Here is a 15,800-nt window from a genome sequence, read left to right on the forward strand (position 1 = left end):
CACAGCCATTCACACTTTCCTCCTCTCGATGGACCTGCGCCAAAACCACTCAAACTCTTATATCCCTTTCCTTATTAAGCTTTACTTGGCTGCTGCATTATGAAATACGCTTGATCATTGCACCGACTAAGAAAAGCTTCCGATGCTTTATTTTCTATTGTGATAGGATAATTAGTTATTTATGGTAGACATATATATATATATATATATATATAGCAAAATTGGTTCAATTTTGGAGGATGAAATATATAATCAATTCTTTAATCCTATACACTGTATATATATATATATATGTATGTTGATAAAATTTGATTATCTTAAACATTATTTATTACCGTATATACGTAAGATTATCGTTATTCGATTAAAGAGAGAAAGAAGTTGGATTTTGGAGTATTCGAGATATTTGTCAATTTTCCCTCTAGTTGAATAAGCTCTGTTCTTGCGTGCTTTTGTCTTTATTGTCATTTCCTGAAGAAGCTTCCTTCCTGTCGCCAAACTACGTTTTTCTTTTGCTATTTCGAGTCCCCTACCCTTGATTCAGGGCCCCCACCCAGCACGTTCGGTGAGCTCTTGCAAAGTTGCCACGAGAGGGGCTTCGGAGGGGGTTGGCTTCCCTCAGCAGTCACACAGCCTCCTCAGTCACGAGCCTCGACTCGACTCGGCTCGACTCGACCCGTCTCATTCGAACAAAGCTCGGTTCACCCACTCGGTCCTGCGAGTTCACGTGCGTACGCACGCAGGATCATCGTCCTAATTATCCTTAAAATTATCAATTAAAAGCCCCGAGTTAATTAGAAAGTGTCGATCGATCGGGTCCATGTGCTCAAGGATCACCCTTCTGCACTATCGCAAGGTAAACACAGCCTGGATGAAAATCCAAATTTCATCCCCCTGCTTTATTCACCCCATAACAATAATAAACCCTTGGTTTATCCAAGCATTGTCGTACCATAACAAATATTTTTGCCAATCGATGGCAATCCAATCACCACTGGCTTTCATTAGCGCTTAGTTTGCGAGGAAAATCCAGCCTGGATTGATATATATATATATATGTATATACATATGTAGTAGCTTTAATCCAGTATAACTCTCATTGAAAACCAAAATAGAACGGAGCTGTCGGAAAGAATCCGGAGGTTGGATATTTATCGGACAGATTTATGACAGAGATATGTATATCGATTGGAAGATTGGATAAATAATTGCAAGGGGAAAAAGCGAGTATAGACAGACGGATGTAAGCGAAACTGGCAGAAACTTTGTGACGGATGCTGGCGAGAAACAAGAAAATACGAAAGTTTCAGATTTTCCTCTTGCTTCCGAAGGAGGGGACACGAAGAATTCGCCAAATTGAGAATTTTCTACTTGCTCGCGTCAGGCCGAGTTTTCTGCTTTCGCGTGGTCGCGGGCTCTGGCATAATAAGAGAGATTCCCCTCAGACTCAAATCCATACCAGGGGATTTATACAGATGAGAAATTCCTGGCCAATTCTCTGTATAAAAAACTTGTACGCTTTTGCTCCGCGAGAAGGCAAAGTTAGTTACGCGCCTATAACCGAGTTATACTACTGATGAAATAATATCAGACAACCCCGAGAGCTCCGATGTTTTCAACTTTCATCCCCGCGATGCTTTCTTTTTTCCTTTCCATTCCCTTCATTCTCTACCGTTTCATAATTCGATAAGAAGCAAATTGGTTCCGAAAACTTTTCACAGCTTGGACTAATGGTATGAGCAAACAGGAGACACAGAAATTGACGAGGAGTGGAAAAGGGCTGCGAGAGGAGAAAGGTCAAATTGTCGATCGGAGTTCGAACTGGTGAATCGTAAAGTCTGCAGGGATTATTGCGAATTAACAGCAGAAATAATTCACGACTCCTACGTCTGGCTATACATAAAGTTGCATCCCTTGAAAACCTGTCTCTTTTAGCTTCTCCTTATTATTATTCCCTTTACTCGCGCTCTCTTTCAATTCTCCGTAAAAATGAAAGAGGGAGAAGCTGCAGTTTCTATCCTTAACCACTTTCATTTCGTCGCTGCCACGTTTGCAGTATAAGAGGGTAGTAGCTTCCTCTTGTTCTTGAAAAAGCAGTACTAATTAGGCACGTAGTGATGCCATCCTGTGTAGAGGGGGGTTTTAAATCAGAAAGCTTCAAAAGTCGGTAAATAATCTGATATTTTCACTCGTATTCCTTCCACGCGCACTTTTGTGTTCTCCATTTATTTAGAAAACTCGAGAAATTTCAATTGCCATAATTTTCATTTCAAGAGGGGGAGGGGAATGTTTTACACGTGGCAACAAATTACAGTATCCGAGAAATCAGTATATCTCTCGTGAATACTTTGGATCGATGGCATCCGTTATTGGAATAAGAAATATATCGAAAGCTTGGAGTCCTGTAAAATTCTCGAAAAATCAATTAATTTTTTTTCCTTTTACATCTCGATCCTTCTGACTTAATTCTGTTTACGCGTCATTATTCTTACGTCGTGCAGTCTCATCGTTCGGTCGAAAAAATGACGAGACTCGGTTGCGTCTGCTCGAACGTATACGTGCACGACACACACACACACACACACACAGGTGACAGAGGCTTTTTCAAAGTACCGCACTGGCTCTTCTACGTTTTAATGAGGCTGCCTCGAGCCTTTGCTCCTCTTTTTACCAACAAATTTATTTTTACCCTCAAGAAATTTCTACGTTCGTTTCGCCATTTCTACCAAAGTCTCATCCGGCAAATGATTTTCCTAGCGAGGACAGGAATTCCCAAGAAGCGTACTTGGCTCGAATCCGGCATAACTCTGCTAGGGTGCTGGAATTCTGAATATAATCAAAGCGAGAGTCAGAAAAGGAGAAAAATCAACGTCATGCCAGACATTGCAAGGTCTAGATACCTTTATGTATACATACGTAGGGGGGAGACGAAGGTGTAATAATAACAACTTTGGATATATCAAGGGAAATGAAAATATGCTGATTATTATACTGGTCAGCTCGGCAAAATTCAATAAAACTTCTAAAACTTGAAAATGTTTACATTATTGCCAACTATCCAAAGTGATAATCATGTAGGCATGAATAGAGAATAGAATGAAAGTATCCTAATCATTATACTAGCTAGTCCTACCAGATTAAACGAAGCTTCTATAGTCGAAAATATCACACTATTGCCAACTTTTCAAAGTGATAATCATGCACGAATTAGAAAAAAATGAGAGTATCCCAATTATTATACTGGCCAGCTCCACAAAATTAAACAAAGCTTCGAAACTTGAAAATCTACGCATCATCGTCAACTTTCCAAAGTAATAATCATGCACGAAAGGAGAAAACAAGGTAAACTTCGTGGGAGGCTAGAAAAGTGGCAAACTAAAGTATGAAAATTAAGGGAACACACTACTACGATGCATTTGCAACGAGAACGTCTTTCCATCGCCTAAATGGATTTCTAAAACGTCGATTTATCCCTAGAATGGAACAAGTGACTCCTCTGTCTATTCTTCGTCTCGTCAATTCAATTTTATCGGCATGCACAAGATCCTCCGAGCAGCTCTCTTTTCACCATCACCGAATTCAATCTGGAGGGATTTTCTGGCAGCTAGAAATCTCGTGGTATTATAACTGGGAAACATAATAATAACAGTTTTTTCATTGCGCTCTCGGCCAGAGAGATTCCAGTAAATACCTATATATATATAAAACAAACAAATATATATAAAAAATAAAACTAATTGAATTGAACGGACGAGTGATTACAGACATGCATGGGCAGCCAGCGATGAACAGCACTCTCGCTGCAATTAAGAGTTTGGGATATAAGAATTAGCGGTGAGTGAGTAGTGGAAAATTCGCAGGCGTAGCAAAAGAGAGTTTGTTTGCCGGTGATGGAGCTCAGTGACCTAGCGGCGACCTGGTTTCGCGAGGGCTCCGACTTTCCCCTTCCCGCATGTGCACACCGCGTCAGCAGCCGGGTGCAGACCCAATTTCAGATTTCCTCCCTCTCCCCCCCCCCCCTCCCCCACGACCAACCGTCCGTCCACCTTCTCAGCCCAATACCAGCACTGGCATCACCACTCCATCCGCTATCCCACTATTGGCACACAGCACATCGCGCACCACGCTCACCGCGACCTCTCATATCGGTTCGTCCGCGTATGCACTTCCCCCGTCGGTTCATATATACGCCTATACCACTTCGACTCGCCCGTACACCACCTTCCCTTTCCCCTTGTATCTATACTAGGCTCTTCTCCTCCCCTATTATATCTTATCCCAACTTAATCTTATCTCTCGACTTCTTTCTACCCCTTGAGAAATTTTCACTGGAATAATCCGCTTCGTAGAAACACTCTGAAATTCATCGGTTCAATTGGCTCCGAGTCAAATCTCAAAGTCAACCACTCCACTCCTGATATAACGACCCTACTTTCCAAACTCGCTCCATCCCTTTCCTGTTTTCTTTCAAATTTATAATATACACGTATATATAAATATATGGGTGTGTATTAATGGAATATGGTAGCAGAGTGGCTTGATGGGAACTTTGCTTGCACAATTTAACAAGAGAAATTGCTATGAATGCATATATATATATATATATATATATATATATATATATAGTACATACAGGAGGGACCTGTGGGGGATAAATGGTTTATATTGCTTTCTAAAAAATATCGTCTCGAAAAATTTTCGTTATTTCATTGTCGTATAACTGTGTAATATTATTGTGCAATGTATCAAGTTTTTGTATTTATTATACTATTTTGTCATTATGATATTTTTGGACAAACGATAAATTAACGTTCGCGAAAAGATTAAGATAAAATGCTCGCGTACTATACTCTTACACACGTGTGACTTAATTGAATCTGATACGAAATTGTTTTGATGGAAATTTAGCTTGCACAATTTAATAAAGGAAATTGATATGGTTGCATATATATATATATATATATATATATATATATATATACAGAGGGGGGGGGGGGATTATGGGGGGCAAATTTCTTACACTGGTTTCTCAAAGATATCGTTTCGAAAGATTTACGTTACTTCATAATTATATAACAGTACTATATATATATTATTATTACGCATTATCAATTTCACGTTTGATACATTACCTTTTCGTTGCGATATTTTTGGAGAAGCGATAAATTAACGTTCAAGAAAAAGATTAAGAGGTAAAAAGTTCGGAGTGGAAACGAGGTCGAGCAAATCAGTTTTGTATACCGTGTTATATCGCTCTGATAAGTGAATGAAAGACTTCTAAGAATTGATTTTTATTTATCCCGGTAAGTTTCTCGAAGCTCTCGGAATTAGAAATGGACATGTTGTGAAGGCGAAGGATTGTACGAGTTTTCGATGCCAAGTTTTCTACTTGGCTGGACAAAGGAGAGAGAGAGAGAAAGAGAACGAGATAAACACAATGCTATATATATATATACGTATATAGTGTTGTATTTAATGGAAGAAAAAGAAACGGATGCACCCTCTCGGATTCTACTCGTGTCCTCTCCTATTACCAGAAAGAAAGTTTACACCACTCATCGTGCCCTCGCAAGATTATCCCAAGTACACACTGCCACCCCCCCCCCCCCCCCCACTCCCTCTATTTCTTTAAGGCGAATTTTCAGAAGGAGCCAATTTCGCAAGAAACACGAATAATATACATAGTTACCAGCTCGACATTTAATTAATAGCTTCGACAAAGATTTCAATGCAGAGAATCCTGAAATATTAGCTTCCACGCCGCGTGGGACGCTTGAAAGTTGTATGAAAGGACTCTTCCCGAAGCGAGCCATAAGTATTCTCGCAGGACCTCTCTTTTCATCATCCAATGTTCCTAATCCGACACGATCCCTTTTGATTAGTCATGGTGAAAGAGGCAACTTTTCCTAGCAATGAAGCCACCCCCCCCCCCTCACCCCCCGTAAGCTTCCGCGCGAACTTTTCACAACCATGGACCTCGCCGAGAGAGTCGGAATAAAGATAAATTATAAAGCGCTGCGTTTAAAGAGTGAGAGTGTTGAAAAAAAGGAAAGCAAGGCACCTTTCACCGGAGAAATTTCATTAGAGCCAAGGATAATCGCTAAGAAGGCATGCAGCAAGTTCCACGTCACTCAGGAGTGATTGCTGCTTGACTCGGTGTTTGCAGTGAAATTCTCCTGGAAATTGGAGGCTTCGCTTTGGTTGTACTACTGGTATACTGTACTATACTATGTACATATATATATATATATATATATATATATACAGCTCCCGGAGAGGGCTGCACCGACGTCCCTACAAGATTTACCAGAAAGAGGGGATAAGCGTACCGAAATTTCACAATGCACTTATGCAACTTCGTCAAAGATATTACTCGCGTCATGAATAATTTCATCAGAGGGTTTTACAGGCTCTAATGAATAATGCAATTGCAGGCTGCTCTAGCCTCCTGCATATACCGTACGTATAGGTATAAAATTACTGTTACACTACGTGAGAAATTCTTTGGGGGAAATAAAGCTGCTGATGAGGCAGGGCTACAAAGCTTTATGTCAGTAATTAAGCCTCGAGGAACCTCCGCACTTGCCTCGCATAATTTCTGAATAATTTCATTTCGAGCTACTTCGACTCGACCATTAACGCTTCGGTTATGTATCGGGAGGGGGGATGGAGGGCCACACGTGTCCTTTTCTACTTAAAAATTTCAACGGGACGCTGGCTCAATCGGTGCTGCTAGTGTTAAATGCTCGAAGGGTGGGGGAGGGTTTGATATACTGTGGTTTTGTAAATATATATATATATATATAGAGAGAGAGAGAGAGAGAGAGAGTATGAGAGGAGGGGGACCAGGTAAAACCGGGTCACGCCGGGGCAGGATCCAGTGACACCGGAGATGGCCCACCACGAACCACCCTTCGCCAACTAGGTCACCTTTCATCCTTCTTCTGGTCGCCCCCCCCCCCACCCCCACCCCTTTCACCGAACGCTTGTTTATAACTCCAAATCGCTCCATCCCGATACTCCCATTAGCTCTCTGCTGAATTAAACCGATGAGCTTTCCCACTCGCAAAAATTTCGACGCGTTTACTCGTACTCCTGAAAATATTCTCCTCGATTAACAAACGCTATATATAGCTATTGAAATTCAAAGCCGGGAAACTCTGACTGAATATAATCTTCGCGAGGCAAAACAGTAACTTTCATAAATTAATATCGTTTATCCTGAGCAACCTAGCTGTACCTCACCGAGAGCTCCTTGAGATTATGCTGGGTTCTCGCGGAGTTTGAAAATGCATTTGGGTGGAGGGGAGGAAGGAGAGAGTTTCGACGAGGATATACGATTAATAGGGATATATGAATGATTTTTGTGGAAAATAAAATTGTGCAAAATTGATAGAAGATGTGCAAAGGGGAAATTTTTGATTTACTGAAAACAGCCAGACAATTTGATTTGAAACACAAGAGGAAGGAAATATTCCTCGGTGACCAGTTCCCAACTCTCTCGGCTGGGGGATAATTAATTTAATTTTCACATTGCAATTCTCTGCTTGGTTTTCTATTTACAACTGAAAGTGTCTCGTACACTGCGGTGTAGAAAGGATCATTTGTCATTGTCGTGCAATTTTAAACCATAATGCAAGAAAGATCCCACCGAGACCATTCCACAGTTCCCTCCAGCAGAAGATACTTAATTTAATTGTCGCGTTGGAGATTCCCTGTGCTTGTCTCGTATATGGTTGATATTACTACTAGCAAGGACCATTTATCACTTCTCGTGTTTCTGCAGAATATGTTGACTTTAAATCGTTGACAGATTGGTAGTGCGAGCTCTGTACGGGGATTAAATTGATTGGTCGAAACGTGTCGGTGCAGGTGCGCGACATGCATTCTACCAAACGTGTCCGCGACGTACGTTATCGACCTCGTGTGCCACGGTCTATTAATAACTATAGCCTGTAATGGTCCTTTAATGGCAATCACTCGATAATGTTTTTACTGGTCCAATCTAATTTCTACCCTATTTCGTAGTAAATATTAATTACATGATTTTATTATGTATATATATATATATATATATATATATGTTACTCTTGTAGAATGCCTAAGGAGAACACCCCAGTGTGTGGCTGCGGCGTAGTGGTGGATCTTCAAAAATCTCGAGGAGGCTCCCTGTCGACTAGAAAACTCACGATTTTCATTCCAAAATCGTCCAAAGCAAGGAGCTCGAAAAAGCAGCAGCAGGAGGATGCGAGGGGCCCGAAGAACAGAACGAGTCCTGAAATGGGCAGCAGCAGCTCCGTCGTGGAGCAGTCGAGGCCAGCGACGAAGAGCACCAAGCAAGAGAGACGCTCGAAGCACTCGCGGAGAGCTCGAAGCGCCGAGAGACCCGAGTCTCATTATACTTATATAGGTGAGTACATATGCATATACATATATAGATATACGAGAGAAGAATTAATTATCATACGAAACAACATGCAATTTTATTATAGTATCTCAAATATAAATCTAGATTTCTTTAAACCCATTTTCTTCGTTTAATTAAGTTTTAATTAATGCGATAACAAATTACCATTTACAATTAAATATTATATGAGAGTTGAAATACTTAATCGATTATATAAATTTATAAAATTTTTCTATGAATATTAATATTTGTCTATACTCATAAACTATACAGTACGAGTCTTTTTTTATGATTTGCTCCCAAAACTGCAACGATTATTTACAGATTCGGGTTCGAGTATCCTGGGTGGTGGAGTTGTAGAAAATTCGGTGCCAGAGGCCATCTACGCCATTATTCCTGAAACACCACATGCACCAGCAACTTGTCGCAACGAAACATCCAGCAATTGTCAAAATTATTTGCCAAATCGAAACTCGCCACACGTCTACGCCATTCCCTCGATGACCTCCCCACCCCCCACTTACGACGTGGCAATTGCGAAAACCTGGCAGGTCAGATCACCCTGCTCAAAATGATTTTTTAATGCATTTTATGATACGTCTGACTAATTATTGATTTTTTCACTTAAAAAACTTTTTTCCACAGTCCGGTCTACCACCGACGTACGACGAGTATTTGTGGCACAAATACGCGATGCTCTCGCGATCGCACACACCACCACCACCTTGGTCAGACTCTGGCTCGAACACGATGTCAGCCGCAACGAGCTCCCACCAGATCCGTCGAGATTTGCTTAGCCAAACGGAATTGCGCGATTACCTGGCCGAACTAGCAATTTCTGGCGAACAACGCTACCAGCAACAAGTATAAACAATTTTAGAAAAAAAAAATTGCTTCTTTATTTATATTTCTATACAACGACTCTAATTTTCTATCTTATAAAGCTTTATCGTGGCAACCCTCAATCTTCCTACCACCCTCAGCAGCAACAGCAGCAACAACGTCAGCAACAGCAGATCAGGTCGCTGCCACGTTTGAGGACTTCAAGGTCGAGTTATTTAATTTTTGCCGATCGATTATTACTTGGAATTTAAACATTTATTTATTTTTATTTTATTTATCACAGGTCACAGAGCGAAACACGAGCACAACAGCAACGAATAGCAACGATGTACGAGGATGGAGCTTTCTGCATGGAGACCACAGCTCTTCAGTCTGCAATCGAGCACGGTGTGGCTTTCTGCAATTTGATGTAAACGAGATAGCTGGAAGATCGATATGATTCTCATCCTGTTTTGCGATATATATATAGCATATCGCTGTTCTTTTTCCCCTCGTTGCTGATCGAGGGTATAACTCTTCTTCCGTCAATGCTGAAGAATTTCCATGATTTTTGCTTTTGCTGCATTCTACTGTTTATGTATTATTGAACATTGCGAAGGAAAGAATTTTTTACGGCCAAAAGTTCCTTGCTGCGCGATCTCCGCGCTTCGTCACAGCTTGCACCTAAAAGTCAGATTTCTAAAACGTAGAAAGGGGAGGAGAAGATGTATAGTCAGACGAATTTTCCTTTACCAATATACTTCACCTGTGCGAAAGCTTTATTTTTCTCACGAACGTTTAATACGAATGAATGATCTATAGCTCGTGTATCGTTGCTATAATATCTTTATCTCTAAATATATATATGTATATGTTTTAAAGAAAGCTTACCAACGATATAATTCTAGCTAGATTGTACTGTAAACATTTCATTGTGTACACTGCACAATTTCTCTCTCTCTATCTCTCTTCCTGAATCAGTTTAGTTGTAACGGTAAGAAATTACTGTAATTGTGGAAGAATATATATATATATATATATATATATATATAACGAACAAAAAACGATTTCCTGGATGAAACTAAAGCGATAGATTTATTGTGCGATACGAATACTTTAAGAAAAATCAAATGTAATGTAGTATATATATAAAAAGAAGAGGAAATTTTTGTCGATTAGCTTAATCGTGCAAAAGAGGTAGAGTGTATATTTTAAATGTCAATGTTGAAACGTATCACGTAGTGGTGGTTATAGTACATAATGAATATTATAAAGGACCACCTATAGATATATATTATAGTGATGTAGAGCGTCACCTCTGCAGTTTTAGATTAATTGTAATTTTGACGTAATCCAGAGGAGCACATGTGTGTGTGTGTGAAAGAAAGAGAGGGAGAGAGTTGCAAGAGTGCAGTCTAACGAAAATAATTTAATTGTAAAAACAAAAAAAAAAAGAAAACTCGAACGTCCCGTTATTCGATCAGCAGAATTGTATCGAATCAGATTGTAAGAAATCCTCTGCATCTTGTCGAGTTGAAAGCATCCTGCAAAAAAAATGGATCTAGATGGAATTGTGGATAAAGTGAAGAAAATGTTCTATCCACATGGTACATTGTCAAACGACTAGTTTATTTTATGAAACTCGACGTAAGTGGAAACAAATTGTACAGATAAGACTATTACACTTATATATGCGTTTAATAAAGCCGAGGATCCGTAAGCAAGGACCTCGAATAACACACTTTACGTCTAAACGCACAGGATTGATCGCATAAACGACGAAACAAGGAGTATAGATCTATTTTTAGGTAAACGGATATATAAAAGTAGAATAATAACGTAAAATAATGATGATGCAAAGTGGTTGCGCATTGAATCATGGAACAATCTGGAAAGAGACGAAAAGCCAGGACTGCCAGGAGCGCGAAACTTCTAAAAAGCTTTTGTAAATACAGAGACCGAACGTTTAAGATCGCTCGAGAGCCAAGTAAGACAAGTTTTCGACGACTCTTCTGTAATACTCTACATATATATACACACGAAACGCATTGTTGACTATAATTGGCTTGGACTAATTACCGGCCAATGAATCGCATAAAATAAAATAAACATTGCTGCAAAGTTTTCAGACGAGTCGATAAAATCGTGCATATATATATAATGTATAGGCGGTTGCTCGATTAAATTCGATAACTATAAATTTCATAAATTGGCGAAGGAGAAAAAAGCTCGCTTTTTTTCTAAATAAACTTATCAAATGCGAAGTCGAGAGTATAAGTAATGCACGCGCGGTCTGTAAAAGAATTTATTTAAGGAAGATAGGAGGAGCGTCGATGATAAAGCGAGTGTATAAGACGTGTATTTTTGTATGTAAGCCGATTATGCGAGAGCAGAAATCGACTCCGCGACGGTGATCGAAGATGCAAATATATATATATATATATGATATATTATAATCGAGTATCACGATCGAGCTAAAGTATATACTATTACGCCGTATTATACGTGTTGTGTATAACATAAATGTTTAGAGGACCAACCAAATAAAAGCTTACTGTATTCTTCTTCTTTTTCTTTCGATATCCACGCGAACGCACGAACACACACTTAGAAACCACGAGTAATTATAATAATTAGAGAGACCACGGTTTAATTATCAGTCGGACAGCAGGTTATCCGAGAGGTCTAACTTTGTTGCTCGTAAGCTGACAAGCTTAAAATCGAGCAGATATAATAATTCAATCGCACAAAGTAGCCAAGGAGAAAAGTCGCCTTCGTTCGTTGATTAAATTCGAAAGGTTAATGTGGTGTTACGATAATAATAATAATACGAGTGGGACAAAGAAAAATAAAAGATTGCGAGTCCTCGACTCTCAGAAGTTGCCATCAGGTGCACGAAAGGTTCTTTCTTCGAGGTGGGTAGTCGAAGAGATCGACTAAAAATTGTAGTTTGCACAAAGTGGCCGAGGAGAAAAATCACGTTCGTTGATCAAATTCCAAAGATTGGTCTAGCGTAGCAACAATAATAATGGTAATATAAATAAGAGCAGAAAAAAAGTGGAAATCCTCGACTTTGACGCCAACAGGTGCACGAGAGACTCTTTCCAGCGTGGGTGGTTGAAGAAATTTACTAAAAATAGCAGATTGCACAAAGTAGTCGAGGAGAAAAATCGCGCTCGTTGATTAAATTCGAAAGATTGGTGTGACGTAACAATAATGATAAAAGAGAAAAAAGCAGAATAATAATAGTATAATTAAGACTAAAATCAAAAGTAGAAATCCTCGATTTTAATGCCACCAGGTGCACGAGAGACTCTTTCAAAAGTGGGTGAATGAAGAAATCTACTAAACATAGCAGATTGCACAAAGTAGCCAATGAGAAAAATCGCGTTTGTTGATAAGAGGGGAAAAAATGATAGATTATAAATCTTCGACCTTGACTCCACAAGGTTCATGAAATATTCTTTCGGAAGTAGGAAGTTCACCGATGAAGCAAGATTGGAAAACCTTCCTGGCAGCTTTGGAAGGTCCAGTGCCTACGAAGATGAGTACAGCGTCCCTTCTCGAGTACTCCAGGAGAACGTCTTGACATCCGGAATGGTTCTTCAAGAACTGCGTGCACTCGTAGATAATAAGAAAAATAAGAAGCTAAAAATCTTCGACCTTGACGCTACCAGATGCACGAAAGATTCTCTTCAAGGTAAAAAGTTCACCAATTAGGTAAGATTGTAAAATCTTCCTGGCAGCTTTGGAGTGTCCACTGACTATGAAAGCGATTCTTCAACAACTGCGTGCACTCGTAGACGTAATCGTATAAATAATAGAAAAAACAAGAAGCTGAAAATCTTCGACCTTGACGCCACCAGGTGCACGAAAGATTCTCTCCAAGGTGAAAGTTCACCAACGAGGTCAGATAGTAAAATCTTCCTAACCACTTTGGAGCATCCAGCGATTATGAAAGCGATTCTTCAACAACTGCGTGCACTCGTAGACGTAATCGATAAATATTAAAAAAAGACAAGAGATTAGAAATCTTCGACCTTGACGCCACCAGGTGCCCGAAAGATTCTCTCCGAGGTAGGAAGTTCGCCAATGAGGTAAGTTTGTAGAATCTTCCTGGCAGCTTTGGAGTGTCCAGTGCCGATGAAGGCAAGCGTAGCGTCCCTTCCCGCGTACTCCAGCAGAACGTCTTGACCCCCGGGATGATTCTTCAAGAACTGCGTGCAATCGTAGACGTAATCGTAGATAACCAACCAGCAGTCGTCGGCAGTGTCGTGCCAGGCAACCTCGTCCAAACTGATAATTGGCACTTTTTCAAACACATCCTTTCTCTCGGAGGAAAAATTCTTCTCCAGCTCCTTCTTCTTCTTCACCTCCAAACCCATCGACGTAATACTCAAACTCAAGAGATCCATATCTCCGCTGGTGCCACTCCCTCTAAAAAAAATTGTTCCATCTTATTAACAAATATAGCTCGCATAACGAAATCCAACACAAACATGACGCAAGTGAGAATGTGTAACTGAATGCGTACACGAGAGAGATCATACGGAGTGAAAAAATATGAGTGAAGAAATAAAAAAAATTATTTAATTGAAACAAACTTTGTTCTTCGACATTTGCGATAAATAATTTCACTTTGTTTTTATGCATAATTATTTTAGCAGAATCCACTCGAATTTAAAGCGAAAAAATTCAATTCTACGGGATGCAATATTTATTGCAACAGAGTAAAGAATTTTATTGCGAATGAACCAAGCAAAATTTCTTTTAATCAAATTATTTTTTTATCACTGTATACATAGTGCCGATAGTACGCGTATGCACTAGTGTACATTCTCACTTAATTAAATTAATGTTCGTCCGAACGGAGGGGGAGTATAGGTGGGAAAAGAGAGAAAAGTGTAAATAAAAGAGTTGCTCGAGAAATCTTGTGAAATTCTGACCTCTCCTCGTTATCGAGGCTTACGTACGTATATACATATATATATATATAGTTAGACTCAAACGACACTGTTCGTTTCTCTAGACTATTATCATTGTTATTATTGACTTTACGGGAGAAGATTACAGGAAGGGATTTTCGAATTTATGCAGGTGTATTACACATATATGTGTGTGTATAAAAAACAAAACACGTACGAAGACTGCACTTGACGTTGTTTTTCAAGGGACATTGTAGGTTGTACTGAGAGAGGCTCGAATGGGAAATCAATTTCCTAAAGGAAAGTATAATAATTGTATTACCGGTTGAAACCCGATGCACGCTGGCTGGTGGAGGTAACGGTGTGCGATGGTGATCGAACTCAAGGTAATCCGAGACCTAGAGGCCTTCGACTCTCGACTCTATTTGCAGCTTCTGGATTTTCTTCTTTTTTGTCTATATATATATATATATATAATAATAATTCTAATAAACAATCACCTTCTTCTCTTTATCGTACATACATATATATTGAACATCCAGGTGAAAAAAAGCAAGTTTTCTATCGCACTTGAGAAATACTGCGAAGAGCATTAAAAATACTGTGTCACTACAGTGGAAGCAACTTATCCGCTTTTATCCCACTGTTCGCTTCGCGTGAACTCTTGCGCTGCTTCATGCTCGCGAACTCGCCGAAATCTTCTTCGGAACTACCCGCTGACACTGACTCCTTCGCCAATAAATAAAATCTTATTTAGCGCATTATCGAAAATAATCGCGAGTGAGAATTTATTCAATCGAGTTGGCACAATCCAAAGCATATATTATCTATACTGCATGCGATCATGTCGTAATACGTTTAATCTTATAGGAGCAATTATTTTTCTCCCACTGCGTTAATGCGCCGATGATAAAAATTTTCAAGGTCGGTCTTGTCGAGCTTCGATACTGCGAGTCGAGGGAATACGCTTTTCAGTGTTTTCCTACTTTATCCACAATGTCACGGAGTTCGGAGAGTGTCTGTGTTTACGTTCTCTACTAGTAGCGTGATATGTTTAGAATTATATTACCTACAGAGTCGAAGAGTAACCGTCGGTAATAGTTCTCGCATCTTCCGGTGATGTTATCTCGTAACTGCTGAGCAGAGGAGAAAAAATTGGAGTGGATTTTCTAAAACACCTATCGGCAAGGCTAGCGTTTACCGAAATGGAAGGAATCTTGTATAACTGATGGACGTTCGTGATCGTTTGTACAGAGAAATATACTGTAACACTATAATCACACGTTTTCCTTGTCGGCTTTTTTATTCATTTTATCACTGTTAAATTTACTATTCCTGTGTTTATTTTTTTTTAGAGTAATTTTAGAGTTGAAAATCCAAGGTAGAGAAAAAACAATTATATAAAAACTATTAAAATTATTATTTCTATGTCTATTGTTTTTAGGAACAAATACATTAATAAATACAAGGTAAAGAATAAGAATTTAGTTAAAACTATAAAATTTTGTATATTAAAGAAAACTGTAGTGAAAATTCAAGGGACAAAGAACAATACAAGTTTATATTAAAATAATTAAATTTATTAGCCCTTGTACGTTTATTTTGTTTAAAGGCAACTAGATTAAAAAATGCAAATCAGAGAGAGA

The 15,800-nt window shown here is 39.2% G+C and overlaps 2 protein-coding genes across 2 annotated transcripts; one reads left to right on the top strand and one right to left on the bottom strand.

Annotated features, from left to right (window-relative positions):
- Positions 1–661: 661 nt before the first annotated feature.
- Positions 662–11,790, top strand: LOC136779994 (uncharacterized). The gene is made up of 6 exons (XM_066737999.1): positions 662–856; positions 8,097–8,410; positions 8,732–8,958; positions 9,053–9,271; positions 9,352–9,455; positions 9,534–11,790. Exons 2-6 carry the CDS (start codon positions 8,098–8,100, stop codon positions 9,661–9,663), a joined length of 993 nt encoding a protein of 330 aa, XP_066594096.1. The 5' UTR covers positions 662–856; position 8,097; the 3' UTR covers positions 9,664–11,790.
- Positions 10,707–14,974, bottom strand: LOC136780112 (uncharacterized). The gene is made up of 6 exons (XM_066738224.1): positions 14,963–14,974; positions 14,799–14,883; positions 14,655–14,734; positions 14,372–14,448; positions 13,270–13,666; positions 10,707–10,773 (listed from the first exon to the last, which is right to left on the bottom strand). Exons 1-6 carry the CDS (start codon positions 14,972–14,974, stop codon positions 10,729–10,731), a joined length of 696 nt encoding a protein of 231 aa, XP_066594321.1. The 3' UTR covers positions 10,707–10,728.
- Between the last annotated feature and the right edge of the window lie 826 nt (positions 14,975–15,800).

Source organism: Prorops nasuta, unplaced genomic scaffold (assembly GCF_024137725.1).
Source record: "Prorops nasuta isolate Cenicafe-Biocafe unplaced genomic scaffold, Cenicafe_Pnas_1.2 PNAS00018, whole genome shotgun sequence".
In the NCBI taxonomy this organism is placed as follows: domain Eukaryota; kingdom Metazoa; phylum Arthropoda; class Insecta; order Hymenoptera; family Bethylidae; genus Prorops; species Prorops nasuta.

Excerpts from the sequence above, each read along its gene's own strand:
- LOC136779994 (XM_066737999.1), top strand. The coding sequence starts at position 8,098 with ATGCCTAAGGAGAACACCCCAGTGTGTGGCTGCGGCGTAGTGGTGGAT. Across the intron at positions 8,411-8,731 it reads GTCTCATTATACTTATATAG|ATTCGGGTTCGAGTATCCTG; the intron begins GTGAGTACATAT and ends GATTATTTACAG. Across the intron at positions 9,272-9,351 it reads AACAACGCTACCAGCAACAA|CTTTATCGTGGCAACCCTCA; the intron begins GTATAAACAATT and ends TATCTTATAAAG.
- LOC136780112 (XM_066738224.1), bottom strand. Across the intron at positions 14,449-14,654 it reads TGTACGATAAAGAGAAGAAG|GAAATTGATTTCCCATTCGA; the intron begins GTGATTGTTTAT and ends ACTTTCCTTTAG. Across the intron at positions 13,667-14,371 it reads CAACGTCAAGTGCAGTCTTC|AGGGAGTGGCACCAGCGGAG; the intron begins GTACGTGTTTTG and ends AATTTTTTTTAG.